Source organism: Hippocampus zosterae, chromosome 6, assembly GCF_025434085.1.
Source record: "Hippocampus zosterae strain Florida chromosome 6, ASM2543408v3, whole genome shotgun sequence".
NCBI classification, from domain to species: Eukaryota; Metazoa; Chordata; class Actinopteri; order Syngnathiformes; family Syngnathidae; genus Hippocampus; species Hippocampus zosterae.
In genome coordinates this window covers 25980440-25993839 of record NC_067456.1, presented here as the reverse complement: position 1 = coordinate 25993839, position 13400 = coordinate 25980440, and the positions used below count along the sequence as shown (strand labels likewise).

Here is a 13400-nt window from a genome sequence, read left to right as displayed (position 1 = left end):
GGGCGTGTAAGTGGACGCCTCAAGCCAGTACCAACACTTGTATAGCGTGTGGCAATGTGCATTGTTGCAAAACAACTCCGGTTTTGGTTTCTAAGAACCCCTGAAAATAAATTCGACAAAGAGACATGCCTACGAAGCTCAGTTAAAACTTAAAGCCACCGGTTATGCTTTTGGCATGCGTGCCCATCTCACAGCAGCGGTGAAAAATCAAGTCAAGCAAATGAACTCTGAGCTTGCCGTTATTCCCGGAGGCTTGACTAAAGAACTCCAACCGCTGGACATTGGCATCAACCGGGCGTTCAAAGTAAAGTTGCGAACAGCATGGGAACAATGATCGATGGCAAACACAACTTTACAAAGAGTGAGAGGCAGCGCTGGGCGAGTTACGCCACAATACGCAACAACGAGAGGGAACGCGGCGTTTTTGATGGATTACGGTACTTGCACAATTGTTCAATTCTTTCTACACACACGCGCGCTGCCACCATGTTTCGCTCTGTTCTTTACGTTCAAATGTGGGAAAGCTTCACACGAGAGAAATGTTGACTTTGCTGTTGCTACTCCTTCTTTCCGCTCGGCAATGCGTAGCAACTCACACTAGCATGTGATGCATTCAATGACAACTGAGATGTGCAGTCCTCTGCTTCTGATACAGAGGATGAGGACTTTGATGGATTTCTGGGTGATGATTGATCGAAAAACGTGAGAACATTGTACGATGGCTAAATAAAATACACCCGAACTCAGTTCTGCTTTCGTTGCCTTTTTAAAAACGTGTTTTTATCTTATCTGTATGTCTTGGCATGCTACCGTATGCTTCAAGCTAACGTGTTAGAGTGCGCGCATGCATGCCGTATGTTTAAGCTGGCGTATGTTTTGCCACTGTAAAACTGCGGCTATTCGTACGATGCGTCCTGTGTATGTGTAAAATACAGAAATGTCACGCATTAATGAGACTGCGGCCATTAGTACGATGCGTCGAATAGTCGTGAAAATACGGTAGGTAAACGCCCTGTTACTAATCTGGCTTCAGGGCTGATTTAATTAAGATATCCTTTATTTGTCCCACACTGGGGAAATTTACAATTTTACAAAATTTAAGAGTGATGTATCGATAAGCTCCATCATTAACCGTTCTTGGAGAAATTACTCAAATCTATTTTTGATTGATTTATGCTATATGAACATTATGTTGCACTTTTTACCTCTGTAGTCTTGTTTTAAACTTGCGGTAAAATTAAGATATTTGTGTAAGAAGCAATATCACAATTGGAGGCAGTCGAGCCATCTCGGCCATTCTAGCATTAAGCGCAGGAGGCTTGATTTGGCTCCTTACTTTGCCCATGTAGTGCTGTGTGATTATATTATTATACGATTCATAGTATTCTATCAGAACATTCATTGTGCCACAGCTGGCAACACATAGAAATTTACTTGCACAAGAATTTATCTGAATGTTCCTATGTTTTTAATTCTGTCATGACCTTCATTGATGATGTGCCCGAGCTATGCATCAGAAGATATTTTGTGACAATTGCCAGACTGGAGAAACCAGTGACTACCAGGAATAGTTTGGTTGACAACCAAAAAGAGTTTGGAGACAGCTGGAGAGACAGATGACAGCCGGAAAGACAGCAATTGGGGCGGCATAGGTTAGCAGCCCGCACCACACTTCCTGTGAAGGAGGACCCAAATAAACTTGGCTAAAAAGAAATTATAACCCCAGGGGAACCTGAGAGGGGAGGGGTGCGGCTGGATTTAATTAGTGAACAACAGCAAAGGACAGCCGTTGATAAGTAAAGAGTGCTATGCGGAAAGATCTGCCAGTTTTAAGGGCCTAAAGCTCCATCAAACAAGAATTAAATCCAAGGAGCGACTGCAGGCACCACAATACACAGGTCTAGAACCTGGTGAGACAGCAGATGAGCTGGGCCTGGAAGCACCCCACAGTGCCCAGAGCCTCCAAGAGGTTCAAACAGTCCTTTCAAAAAGGCGCTGACATGGATGGCAGCCTCGGTTACGCGCTCCCTAGTATTATCCCTGTTTTTGTCATTTTCGTTTTTGGCGACCCTATGCAGCTTACTTACACGAGGGAACAGTTGCTTAGCATTGGGGAGTTGACGCTCAGACGTTTTTCACCAGCACACGAAAAACCACAAGGTTTTTCAGAGCTAACAGTGGGTTAAAGCGGCTGCGCTCTACGGAGCATGGATACGCCGTCAGAGAAGGGGGAAGCGAGCTGGTGGGCTAGTCAAGCTCTGGCAGCATGGATTTCGAATCCCGCTCCCATCGATCTATCTTCCTAATCTACTCTCTCTGCCAAACAAGATGGATGAATTTCTTCTCCTCACAAAGTCCAACAAAACCTTTGCACGTTCTGCTGCGCTCTGCTTCACTAAAACCTGGCTCAGTGACCACCACCCGGATTCCGCGCTACATCTACCCGTCTTTCGCCTACTCCGAGCCGATCGCGACACGGAGCTATCAGGGAAATCGAAATGTGGTGGAATTTGCTTCTATTTCAACGAAGAATGGTGCACTGATGTCACGAAGCTCGACGCACACTGCAGCCCGGACCTGGAGTCGCTGTCTTTAAACTGCAAGCCATTCTACTCGCCACATCCACGAATAGGACGTGAGACGGCTCTTCAAGCAGCAGAAGATCAAGAAAGCTGCAGGGCACGACAAAGTGTCCCCCTCCTGCCTGAAATTCTGCGCTGACCAGCTGGCTGCGGTCTTCACACAAATCTTCAACAGATCCCTGGAGCTGTGTGAGGTCCCATTCTGCTTCAAACAGTCGACCATCACCCCAGTTCCCAAGAAACCGGCAACATCGGAACTGAACGACTTTAGGCCGGTTGCTCCGACGTCTGTGGTCATGAACTTGGTGACTTGCTTGCCTAAGTCATTGAACGCCTTGTGCTGAACCACGTAAAGAACGTCACCAGACCACTGCTGGACCCTCTTCAGTTTGCCTATCGGGCTAACAGGTCTGTGGAGGATGCAGCCAACATCGGCCTGCACTACATCCTCAAGCACCTCGACAGCACAGGGACCTATGCAAGGATCCTGTTCGTGGATTTCAGCTCTGCGTTCAACACCATTATCCCGGAACTCCTCAAACCCAAAATTCTCCATACTCGGTGTGACCCCTATGATCTGCCAGTGGATCCTCAGTTTCCTGACGTGATGGACACAACAGGTGAGACTGGGAAGTACAACATCACCAAAACATGTACCACTAGCACTGGAGCCCCACAGGGATGGGTCCTCTATCCACTGCTCTTCTCCCTCTACACGAATGATAGCACCTCAACAAACGCAGCTGTCAAACGCATAAAGTTTGCAGACGACACCATGGTCTTTGGTCTCATCAAGTCTGCGTACAGACAACAAGTGGAGCAGCTGGAGCTCTGGTGCAGCCGACACAATAATTATTCACCTTGCCAGTACACAGCAAATAATGAGAGGTATTGTGTTGAGGCAGAGGAACTCTTATTTTGTTAAGTTGTGCCTGCTTAATAATAGGAATAGCCCTTTTAGGGAAATAAAACATTTTTTACTTTAACTTTGTTAAACAGTAATTGTCTTTTTTTCCCCTTAATTTAACAAAAGCAAAACAAAATACTCATTTTACCAAAATAAATACTAATTATGAAAACAAAAATATTTTCATTTGTACAATTCCCCTTTTTACATCCCCTCTGAAATCATTGAAAAATATATCAGAAGAGGAGTTAAGAACCATTTTAAATACTGACACAAGGGAACACAGGAATGTGCAGTGCTGTTCTTCCACTCAAGGAGAATGCAATGTCTGAGGCATGCAAATATTATTTGAGGACGCCATTGGGATGTTCATTTAACATGTTGCGGTGTTCTGCTGTTAAACAGCTGCAAAGATCCCCGGGTAGACGGGAGCAAAACTGCACACAATCGAAACGTCCCGCGATTTGTCTTGTCTAATTGTCTGTGTGTGGCTCTCCTGTGCTGAAGCTGTGACCACACTGTGGCGTCGCGCATGCGTCTGTTTCCTGACACAATCATCCATTTTGAATGCGTGACGCTGATGTATGGGCACACCTTAAGTTCAGAGGAGCCAATCAGCGCATCGTTATCGCCGACATGCCCCCGTCTCCAGTTCGTCAAACATTATACACACACAGAGTATCGTTGCTGCGTCCTCTGCAATACATCTGTTTGTGCACGCAAATAATACAACGGATAATTTTAACAAGCGATCGCGGTAATGTGCAGATTATAGTCCCAAAATAGAAAATGTATAACGTAAAAATCACGTTATAATTTATTATTTTATACAATTTGCCGAGGGTCCGGACAGAGGAGGTCGGTGGTCCGGTCGTGGATCGCGGTCCGCCAGTTGAGGAAGAGGGCTATACATCGACACCACCATGTCTTGGTACAAAGGGCTTCTTTGTGAACGATACAGTGCATTTTAACAGCCTCATCTCCTTTACTTTAGCGCTCCTCATAGATGCCAATCCCTTGTGTGCACCTGCTATGGCTGGAGCCCCATCTGTTGAAACGCCACACAGCTTGTCCCATTTAAATCCCATTTTGTCACCTGAGTCTGACACAGCTTAAAAAATATCCTTTTCGACTCTGAAGATTGAGCAGCTCCTCTTTAACTCCAAAGTTCTTGTCCACTCCCCGCAAAAAAAAAATTGCAGCTGTGCAATGTCTATTGCATCAGTGCCCTCATCACATGCAATGGAGTGAAAATCAAAAGCACACGCTTTATCAGATAGTTGCCATACTTTACGTTTCATTGTGTGCCACCTATTTTCAATGGAAGACAGGTTTGGACTGCAGGCAGGTAAGACTAGTACCTGTACTGTTTTCGAACAATGTCGTGCTGTTTTAAGACATCCAGAATGTTGTTTGGATGGTAGCATGTTTCTCCAAAATCTATATGTACTGTACCTTTCAGCAGTAATAGTGCCTTCACAGACGTACATTATAAATTATTTTTGTTTGTTTTGTTTGGTTGTTTCTTGAACATAAAAACCATACACAGTCATACATTGACAGAAAGTAAGGTAAGTAAAATAGTAAAAAGGAAAGAGAAATCAGTCATCATACAACACAATTATTATGTTCAAAGGAGTAGGAAGAAGTAAAAAACGTATCTGGTCCTACCCCAAGTAATGTATTTATTTCTAAATAGATCATTTTTATATCAATCAGAAAAGAAAGAAAAAAGGTAAAAGTCTCCATAAGGGCTCGTGCTTTTACCCCTAATCGTGATATTTTTAACTTTTGGTTTACAAACCCTGGCACTCGTCAACTTTCTCTTGTATTCATAATGGATATTGCAGTAGCTTTCTCTATTTATCAACTTAATTCTGATTTAGTATTATATTTAATTAATGTTTAGAATTTAGGCCCGGTAGTCCAGTGGTTAGCACGTCGGCTTCACAGTGCAGAGGTACCGGGTTCGATTCCAGCTCCGGCCTCCCCGTCTGGAGTTTGCATGTTCTCCCCGGGCCTGCGTGGGTTTTCTCCGGGTGCTCCGGTTTCCTCCCACATTACAAAAACATGCATCGCAGGTTGATTGGACTCTCTAAATTGTCCCTAGGTGTGAGTGTGGGCGTGGATGGTTGTTCGTCTCTGTGTGCGCTGCGATTGGCTGGCATCCGATTCAGGGTGTCCCCTGCCTACTGCCCGAAGACAGCTGGGATAGGCTCCAGCACCCCCCGCGACCCTAGTGAGGATCAAGCGGCTCGGAAGATGAATGAATGAATGAATGAAATAACCCGCGGCCCGGTAGTCCAGTGGTTAGCACGTCGGCTTCACAGTGCAGAGGTACTGGGTTCGATTCCAGCTCCGGCCTCCCCGTCTGGAGTTTGCATGTTCTCCCCGGGCCTGCGTGGGTTTTCTCCGGGTGCTCCGGTTTCCTCCCACATTACAAAAACATGCATCGCAGGTTGATTGGACTCTCTAAATTGTCCCTAGGTGTGAGTGTGGGCGTGGATGGTTGTTCATCTCTGTGTGCGCTGCGATTGGCTGGCAACTGATTCAGGGTGTCCCCCGCCTACTGCCCGAAGACGGCTGGATAGGCTCCAGCACCCCCCGCGAGCCTAGTGAGGATCAAGCGGTTCGGAAAATGGATGGATGGATGGATGGTATAACCCAAGAGGCAAGATGCCGCTTGCTATTGTTATTGCCAGTTGCCATTCTACTGTTATTGCCAGCCATCATGCCTTGTGTCGTTATTAGACAAACAGATGACGGAAGTACCACAGAGCACAAAAGCAACACATTCTAGCCGTACGTAATCAACTCTTCTCATGCGTAGCGAGGCTACTCCCCCCCGCAAACGAGCCTTTGCTCCGGAGCAAATTTTTAACCTTGTCGCGTTCACATGTACCATTTTACATCGGTGCTGCCACACAAACGAGCATTTGCTCCGGAGCAAATTTTCAAACCACCTCCCTAAGGTGGGTTAAATTTGCTCCGGAGTAAGCTGTTTTCAGGGGCTACACTGGTGTAACTCTGCACATGTGAACGCTCTACTAGGGTAGCTCCGGTGCAGCACCGGAGCAAACGTTGCCGTGTGAACACCCCTAGGAGCACCACGTTAGATGAGGTGATGGTGATGTGATGGATTAATGGCTAAATAAATGAGTAAGTTTATGGGTTAACTCCCAGGAATAGGTTGTTTCCCCAATTTACAGTGAAACTCCTCTACAAGGAAACCTACATGAGCGAAAATACCCCCCCCCCCCCCCCCGGTGTGAAAAAAAATTCATGCATGAAAGCCATTCCCACTTTTCTGCTCTCCTTACGGCGAAAAGTCCCCCTGTTGCATTGTACGAAATCTTTATAATAATACATTTTATTTATAAGCGCCTTTCAAGACACCGAAGGACACTTTACAATAACAAAAAACACAAAACAATACGGGTTGAGCAGCGGCAGCCAAAACGCGAAGGTCAGAAAGAAACCACAGGGGATGGAGAGAGGGAGAAAAAACCCACGCTCGAACTACCCTCATTTTGAGGATAATTTGAGTGAGGCAAAAAAACTCCTGCATAAGCATATGACAGTTACAACAGGTCACAAGACATAAACAATGAAGACGGTGAATGAAGGGAATGTATGAGGGAGGGGGTAATGTTGGGGTACTAGCTTCCTTGCATATTTTCATCAGGGGAAGGTCGAGATAGCAGATGTTTTGGTAGCAGGCTGCCCAAGAATTTAAGACAGCCTTGAGTCCGTGGCTTATGTCTCTTTGGTGGCGTCGATCAGCCAAATCCGTGATTTCAGTCAATATTTGAGGACGGATTCCAGTTTCTCCAAGTTCTTGACCATCTTGCAGAGACGCTCCAAAACCGCAACAGTTTCTGGTTGAGCACAGTCTGAGTCTGAGTGTTGGACATCCGCGTTATGTCATCCTTAGACCGGCAGCCTCGTCCAATAGAGCCGCACCCGTTGGTTGAATTTTCGATAGATCAGGAAAATGCTAACACCAAACAGCAGCATATCTGTTATGGGAAGGCCGAAAATGTAGATGCCGTCCAAATCTTCAACGGACAGTGTTGACAGGCACACTATTCTCCGCTTCCTCCAAGGATCTAGGGTGTACCCAGCAGCAAAAGTCCCTGAGGGGCAAGTAGGCTCCCCACTGCCTGCTCTTCTCATCGAGAAAATGTTGTCGATGGCATCGAGAGACCAGCCAACCAATTCCATGTTTGTTTTTAGGATGATAATACGACAGGAGGCTAGGAAAAGTCAGACAAAAGACAGCACAAGGACTGAGTGGCGAGCAGGGAAGGGTGGGGGACAGCGCAGAAAGCAAAAGCGTCCGCCTTCGTCGAGAGCCAAGCAAGAATTTTTTTCTCTGCTCTTGCCTCGCAACGAGATTCACTACAACGAAAACAAGCCTTGCGCAAAAGTCTAATCCAACCTCAGCATGTCACAGCGACCTCTGCTGCTTCGTTCGGAAACGGCAACAGCAACCGCCACACTGCTGTACACATACGCAGTAGTCTATTTGTTATTGTTAGTTTCAGACGCAGCACGAATGTCCCGTTTTTTTCTTTCTAAACTGGCTATATGAAGTGTTAATTAAGTGTATGCTCATACAGTCAAACCTCGGTTTTCATCCATAATCCATTTCACAAGGCTATTCAAAAACCGAATTGTCCGAAAACCGAAACCACGCTCTTTTTAGAATTTTTTTTTCCACTTTTTTCACTTTTATCCTGGGCAGGATAAAAGTGGCCTGAATGAGAAAGCATCTTTTTTGCACAGCGGGACACAGATCTGACAGTCGTCTACATAGCAGTGGAAGGAAATACTATGTTTCCTTCAGATGCAACCCAATGGAAGCAGATACAGTGGGAACAGCAGAGGCCCCAGAATTGAGCCCGGTGGAACATCACACGATAGTGGGGCAGTTCGTGACTCAGAGCAGCCAAGGCTAACACAAAAGGTTCTGTTAGCTAAATAGGACCTGAACCACTCAAGGGCGCTACTGCCAATGCCCACCAGTTGCTGCAAATGAGCCATCAGAACACTGTGATCCACTGTATCAAATGCTGCAGTTAAATGAAATAAAACCAGACACAGTAGTCGCCACTGTTATTTGCCAGGAGGATGTCATTAGAAACGCGTAACAGGGCTGACTGTTCTATGCATCACCTTAAAACCTGACTGGAAGACCTCTAAGATGTTATGTTCATCCAAGAACGATTTTTCCAGAATAGTTTTTTCATGAAAGGCAGCTTGGAAATGGGCCTAGAATTTGACAGTACATCTCCATCAAGGCCAGGTTTCTTGAGCAAGGGTTGCACCAGAGCAAACCCAATGTGATCCATCTTATTTGATTGATGATTATGGTTTTAATGATTGTGTCAGTATTAAATCTTCTCAATTATAATTTTACCAATGGATTTTTGTATCATTTAAATTGCTGTAATAATTTTCACATTTTGATGATTATCAACTCAATACACTCCATCTTATTTAATTGATAATGGTTTGAATTACTGCTTCATTATAAAATGATCTTTTTATTTAAATTGCTGTAAAAAAATTATTTAAATTGCTGTAAAAAAATAAATTTTGATAATTATCAACATCTTACTTCATTGATAATTATGGTTTGCATTTATGCTTTGCTATTAAATCTTCTAAAATTATAATTTAACCATTTGATACTTGTATTATTTAATTGCTGCAATAATTTTCACATTTTGATTACCGTATTTTCACGATGATTCGGCGCACCGTGTTGTTGGGCGCAGTCTCAGTAAGGGGTGCTATTTCTGTATTTGACATATACACAAAACGCACTGTATTATTGGGCGCAGCCAGGCATGGTAAAACTTACGCCAGTTTAAACATACGGCATGCATGCACGCATGCTAAAAACACGTTTTTAAAAAGGCAGCGGAAGCAAAACTGAGTTTGGTTGTACTTTATTTAGCCATTTTACAATGTACTCACGTTTTTCTCTTCACCTCTGACACGCTGGTATATTAAGATATTTTGTGATGTTTTCTTTAATCAATGTATTGCTTCTCAGTGAAAAAAACTGCTTTGAGATGATTGCATGACTTGGTGACTTGCTTGCCTAAGCAATTCCAGAGATGGACTCTGGAGCCTGCTTTGACGACTTCAGAGATAAACTATTTAGCCTGCCTTGACGACTTCATAGTCTGCTTTGTTTGAATTGTCAAAACTTGATTGAGATCAATGCCACTTGATTACACAACAAACAGTGTGGCGTAGGGAGGGATGAGAATGGCCACTCACCTCTCCCGATGCACACACTTTAGAGGATAAAAGGAGGGGAGCGATGCTCCTCAGCAGAGTCCGCTATGGGTTTCCGTACAAACGCCTAGCTCGTATTGAAGCTCACTCTGCTGAGGGTGTTGGCTCTCCACCCTACTGGCACACGGTAAGAGTTCTTTAGCTTCATACAACTTGTTTGAACTGTGTTATCATTTCTGTGTGGGACCAATAAAGTGCCTATTGTTGGTAGCCAGAAGTGTCTTGTCGTTATTTCTGAGTGCCTATCTCCGACGATCCTTTATAAAACTTGATATTCATTCAAATTGAGTATCAGAAGTGTTTCAAAACACACGCTCAGCCTTCACTCATTGGCAACTGGTAGCTGCAGGGGCGTGCCTTTAGCGGCGTCCTCTTACACGCCCACCCTTCACTCATTGGCGGACTTCCGCATGCCTGTCGTCACTCACTCCGCCTTTCTCTATATAAACAACGTGGCGGCCAGAGGTGCTCTCAGTCAGGCTTTGGAACTCTGCGCATACACTAGACAAGGTGTGCCCATTAGGTAGATCCTGATCTACCGGTAGATCTAAGACAGGTCCCAAGTAGATCCGAGGGGTGTCGAGGAGAAAAAAAACAACCATTTGTGTCTCTTTGTACATGTTAGTAATATATATTTTTGTGTTAATGTACGTTGCACCCTAATCATCCTATCAGTCTCATTTTCACAAAAAAATAAAAATAAAAAATAAAATAAAGCAGGTAAATCTTGAATTTACGGTGGCGCGTGATTACGTCACCGGAAGTTGTTTGCGCTCAGCAGTCAGCAATTGCAGCTTGTAATCAGAGCTGTTGCGCTCTATGTTTTATCGTCATTATTCTCATTCAGAGTTTGCTTCGTGTACTTTAAAACTTTACGTGTGAGCTACGAAAGTTAACAGGCTGCAAAAGTGCATCGCATGCCTCAGTTTCAGGCTGTTTCTCATCATGGTGTGCATGGGTGCGTGTGTGTGCGCGTGCGTGCCGGTAAGGGTAGATCCCGGGAGGTTAGTTAATCGAAAAGTAGATCTTCGGTCCAAAAAGTTTGGGCAGCCCTGCAGTAGACGCTCCACTTTATAAGGTGTCCTGTCCATTTTGTAGAAAATTTAAGACTTTTAATGGCGCCTTATAGTCGTGAAAATACGGTACTATCTATTCATTTCACTCCATCTTATTTGATTGATGATTGTAGTTCAAATTATGCTTCGCTACTGAAGCTTTAAAAATATAAAATAAATTTACTCTTTTCACCTTTATTATTTTATGACACACTCATACTCTCTTAATTGGAAGAATGGCTACACTCAAAGCATCGGTTGTTGCTATTAGTGAATCTAAGTAGTTTACTCCGGCTTTGTATCAAATTATAAACGAGTCCTGACAGTCTTGGCAAAGACAGTAAAAATCCATCTAAGCCTTATCAAACGTACCAGATCTACAGAGGGAGCTACCGTAAAGAGGAAGTGGCCTGACGTTCGCCTTACTTCTATGAAGGTTACTCAATAAAGGTGGATGAAAGGGCTTAAAACAGGACTTACTGAGGTTGTGAGAAACTTAGACTAGTCCCTCAAACGCTAGTTTAGGAAAATTCCCGTCTGCTCTGTTGACCACATCAGAGCGGGCGAGAGATAAGGGAAATTTCAACCCTTTGAACAGATCTCACACACATCTCCCATTTACCCTACCTGGTCACATTTCTTTACTGATCTTTTTTCGAAAACCAGAAGCAACATTTACCTTATTAGTTTCATGACTGACGATAGGATGCTGCGTGTGTTGAGGCAATGGGTGAATCCACGCAACACGAAAGCCGCGGAGCTACAAAAAAAAAAAACACACACACACAAAGTGACAACAATGACGCTTTCAAAACAAGAATATTAGCAATATTCTGACTGTGTGAGCCCATGTAAACACCTGCAAAGCCCTGAATATGGTCTAATTCAGGTTTTTCTAAACCAAAATATTCTGGAACTTTTTAAACCCGAATATGCTCATATTCCAGTTCTTTAAAACCCAGAATATGCTTAGATTGTGTTTTTAAACCCCAATAAGAGCCCTGGGTTACTCCTTTTCTAATACAAACATTTTGTCAAATAAATGAGTGTCGGAAAATCCTGATCGACAGAAATCATTTATGTTCTGCGCAGGCTCAAATTTCAAGAAATCTTGGTCATTTGAAAATAGGAAATACAGTGCTGTGAAAAAAGTATGGTTTTTTTTCAGGAGGTTGGGGGGGCACATCTATCCCATTAATGAGACTGCGCCCAACCATACGGTGCGGCGAATGGTCGTGAAAATACGGTATAAATATATATAGCAGCTGGATAGCTCATTTGGTAAGGCATCGGTTTGGCGTACGGGAGACGGTGGTTCAAATCCCGCTTGGGACAAAAAATGAGCACATAACACCATCCAGTGTGGGTCCTTGGGCAAGATCCTTCACGCTAATGCCTACCTCATACAATGATGAGAGACAATAAAATGAATGACATGCCGGCTCAGACGTCGCCCGGACAAACAAGGTCTGCGTCAGGTGCTGGGGAACCAGAGCACCTTGATGAAAAATGGGTTACTGGAACAAAGCGGAGATGGGCGAGATGCGATAACATGGCTCTGTTGGAATGCTACTACTCAAGCAACCCTAGTCAGAGGGGTTAAATGCAGAGAATGTGGGCTAAATGGTTACTTCGAAACCCACAGTCACGGTTGACCACGAATCAGAATCAGAATCAGAATCATCTTTATTGGCCAAGTATGTAGAACACACAAGGAAATTGTCTCCGGTATAACACGCTGCACTAGTATCATCGTAAACAACAAAATCATTGAACCGTTTTAGAGTATACCAGTAGTTTTGTAATACCATTTTGTGGTGCAAGAAGAGTGACTATGTCAGTGACTGTTTAAGGAGTTAATGGCTAGAGGGAAGAAGCTGTTTAAGTGTCTACTGGATTTGGTACGCATAGATCTGTAGCGTCTGCCTGAGGGGAGTGGCTGAAAAAGGTGGTGGGCAGGGTGCGGGGGATCCAGGAGGATTTTCCGTGCCCTTGTCTTGATTCTTGCAGTGTGCAAGTCCTCAAGAGTGGGTAGGGCGGTGCCAACGATTTTTTCTGCCGTCCTAACTGTCCGTTGAAGTCGGATTTTGTCCTTTTTTGTGGCGGCCCCAAACCAAACCGTGATGGAAGAACACAGGCCGCACCAGAGCTCCAGCTGCTCCACTTGTTGGCGGTACGCAGACTCGTCGCCGTCTTTGATGAGACCGATGACCGTGGTGTCGTCTGCGAACTTTATGAGTTTGACAGCTGGATCTGTTGAGGTGCAATCGTTTGTGTAGAGAGAGAAGAGCAGTGGCGAGAGGACACATCCCTGTGGGGCTCCAGTGCTGGTGGTGCGTATTGATGATGTTGTTGCTCCCAGTCTCACCTGTTGTGTCCGTCCCGTCAGGAAGCTGAGGATCCACTGGCAGATCGCAGGGGACACACCGAGGTGGAGTAGTTTGGGGGTGAGGAGTTCCGGGATGATGGTGTTGAACGCAGAGCTGAAATCCACAAACAGAATCCTTGCGTAGGTCCCTGTGCTGTCGAGGTGCTTGAGGATGT

The 13400-nt window shown here is 44.7% G+C and overlaps 1 protein-coding gene and 1 long non-coding RNA gene across 5 annotated transcripts in view; both read right to left on the bottom strand.

Annotated features, from left to right (window-relative positions):
• LOC127602327 (uncharacterized) overlaps window positions 1-13400 on the bottom strand; it is an 80141-nt gene that overhangs the window by 11041 nt on the left and 55700 nt on the right. The gene's annotated exons all lie outside the window — the stretch shown is intronic.
• fxn (frataxin) overlaps window positions 1-13400 on the bottom strand; it is a 162588-nt gene that overhangs the window by 142084 nt on the left and 7104 nt on the right. For 2 of the 4 annotated variants that reach the window (XR_007962733.1, XM_052068355.1), the window contains exon 2: window positions 11536-11616. The exons of 1 other annotated variant lie outside the window; for it this stretch is intronic. Coding sequence is in view for 2 of the 3 variants with exons in the window: in XM_052068355.1 (XP_051924315.1) it covers window positions 11536-11616 (81 nt within the window). In the remaining variant the exon portion in view is untranslated. Of the gene's footprint in view, window positions 1-4478; window positions 5226-11535; window positions 11617-13400 lie in introns of those variants that run through there. One more of the 4 variants, XM_052068357.1, reaches the window with a different exon arrangement.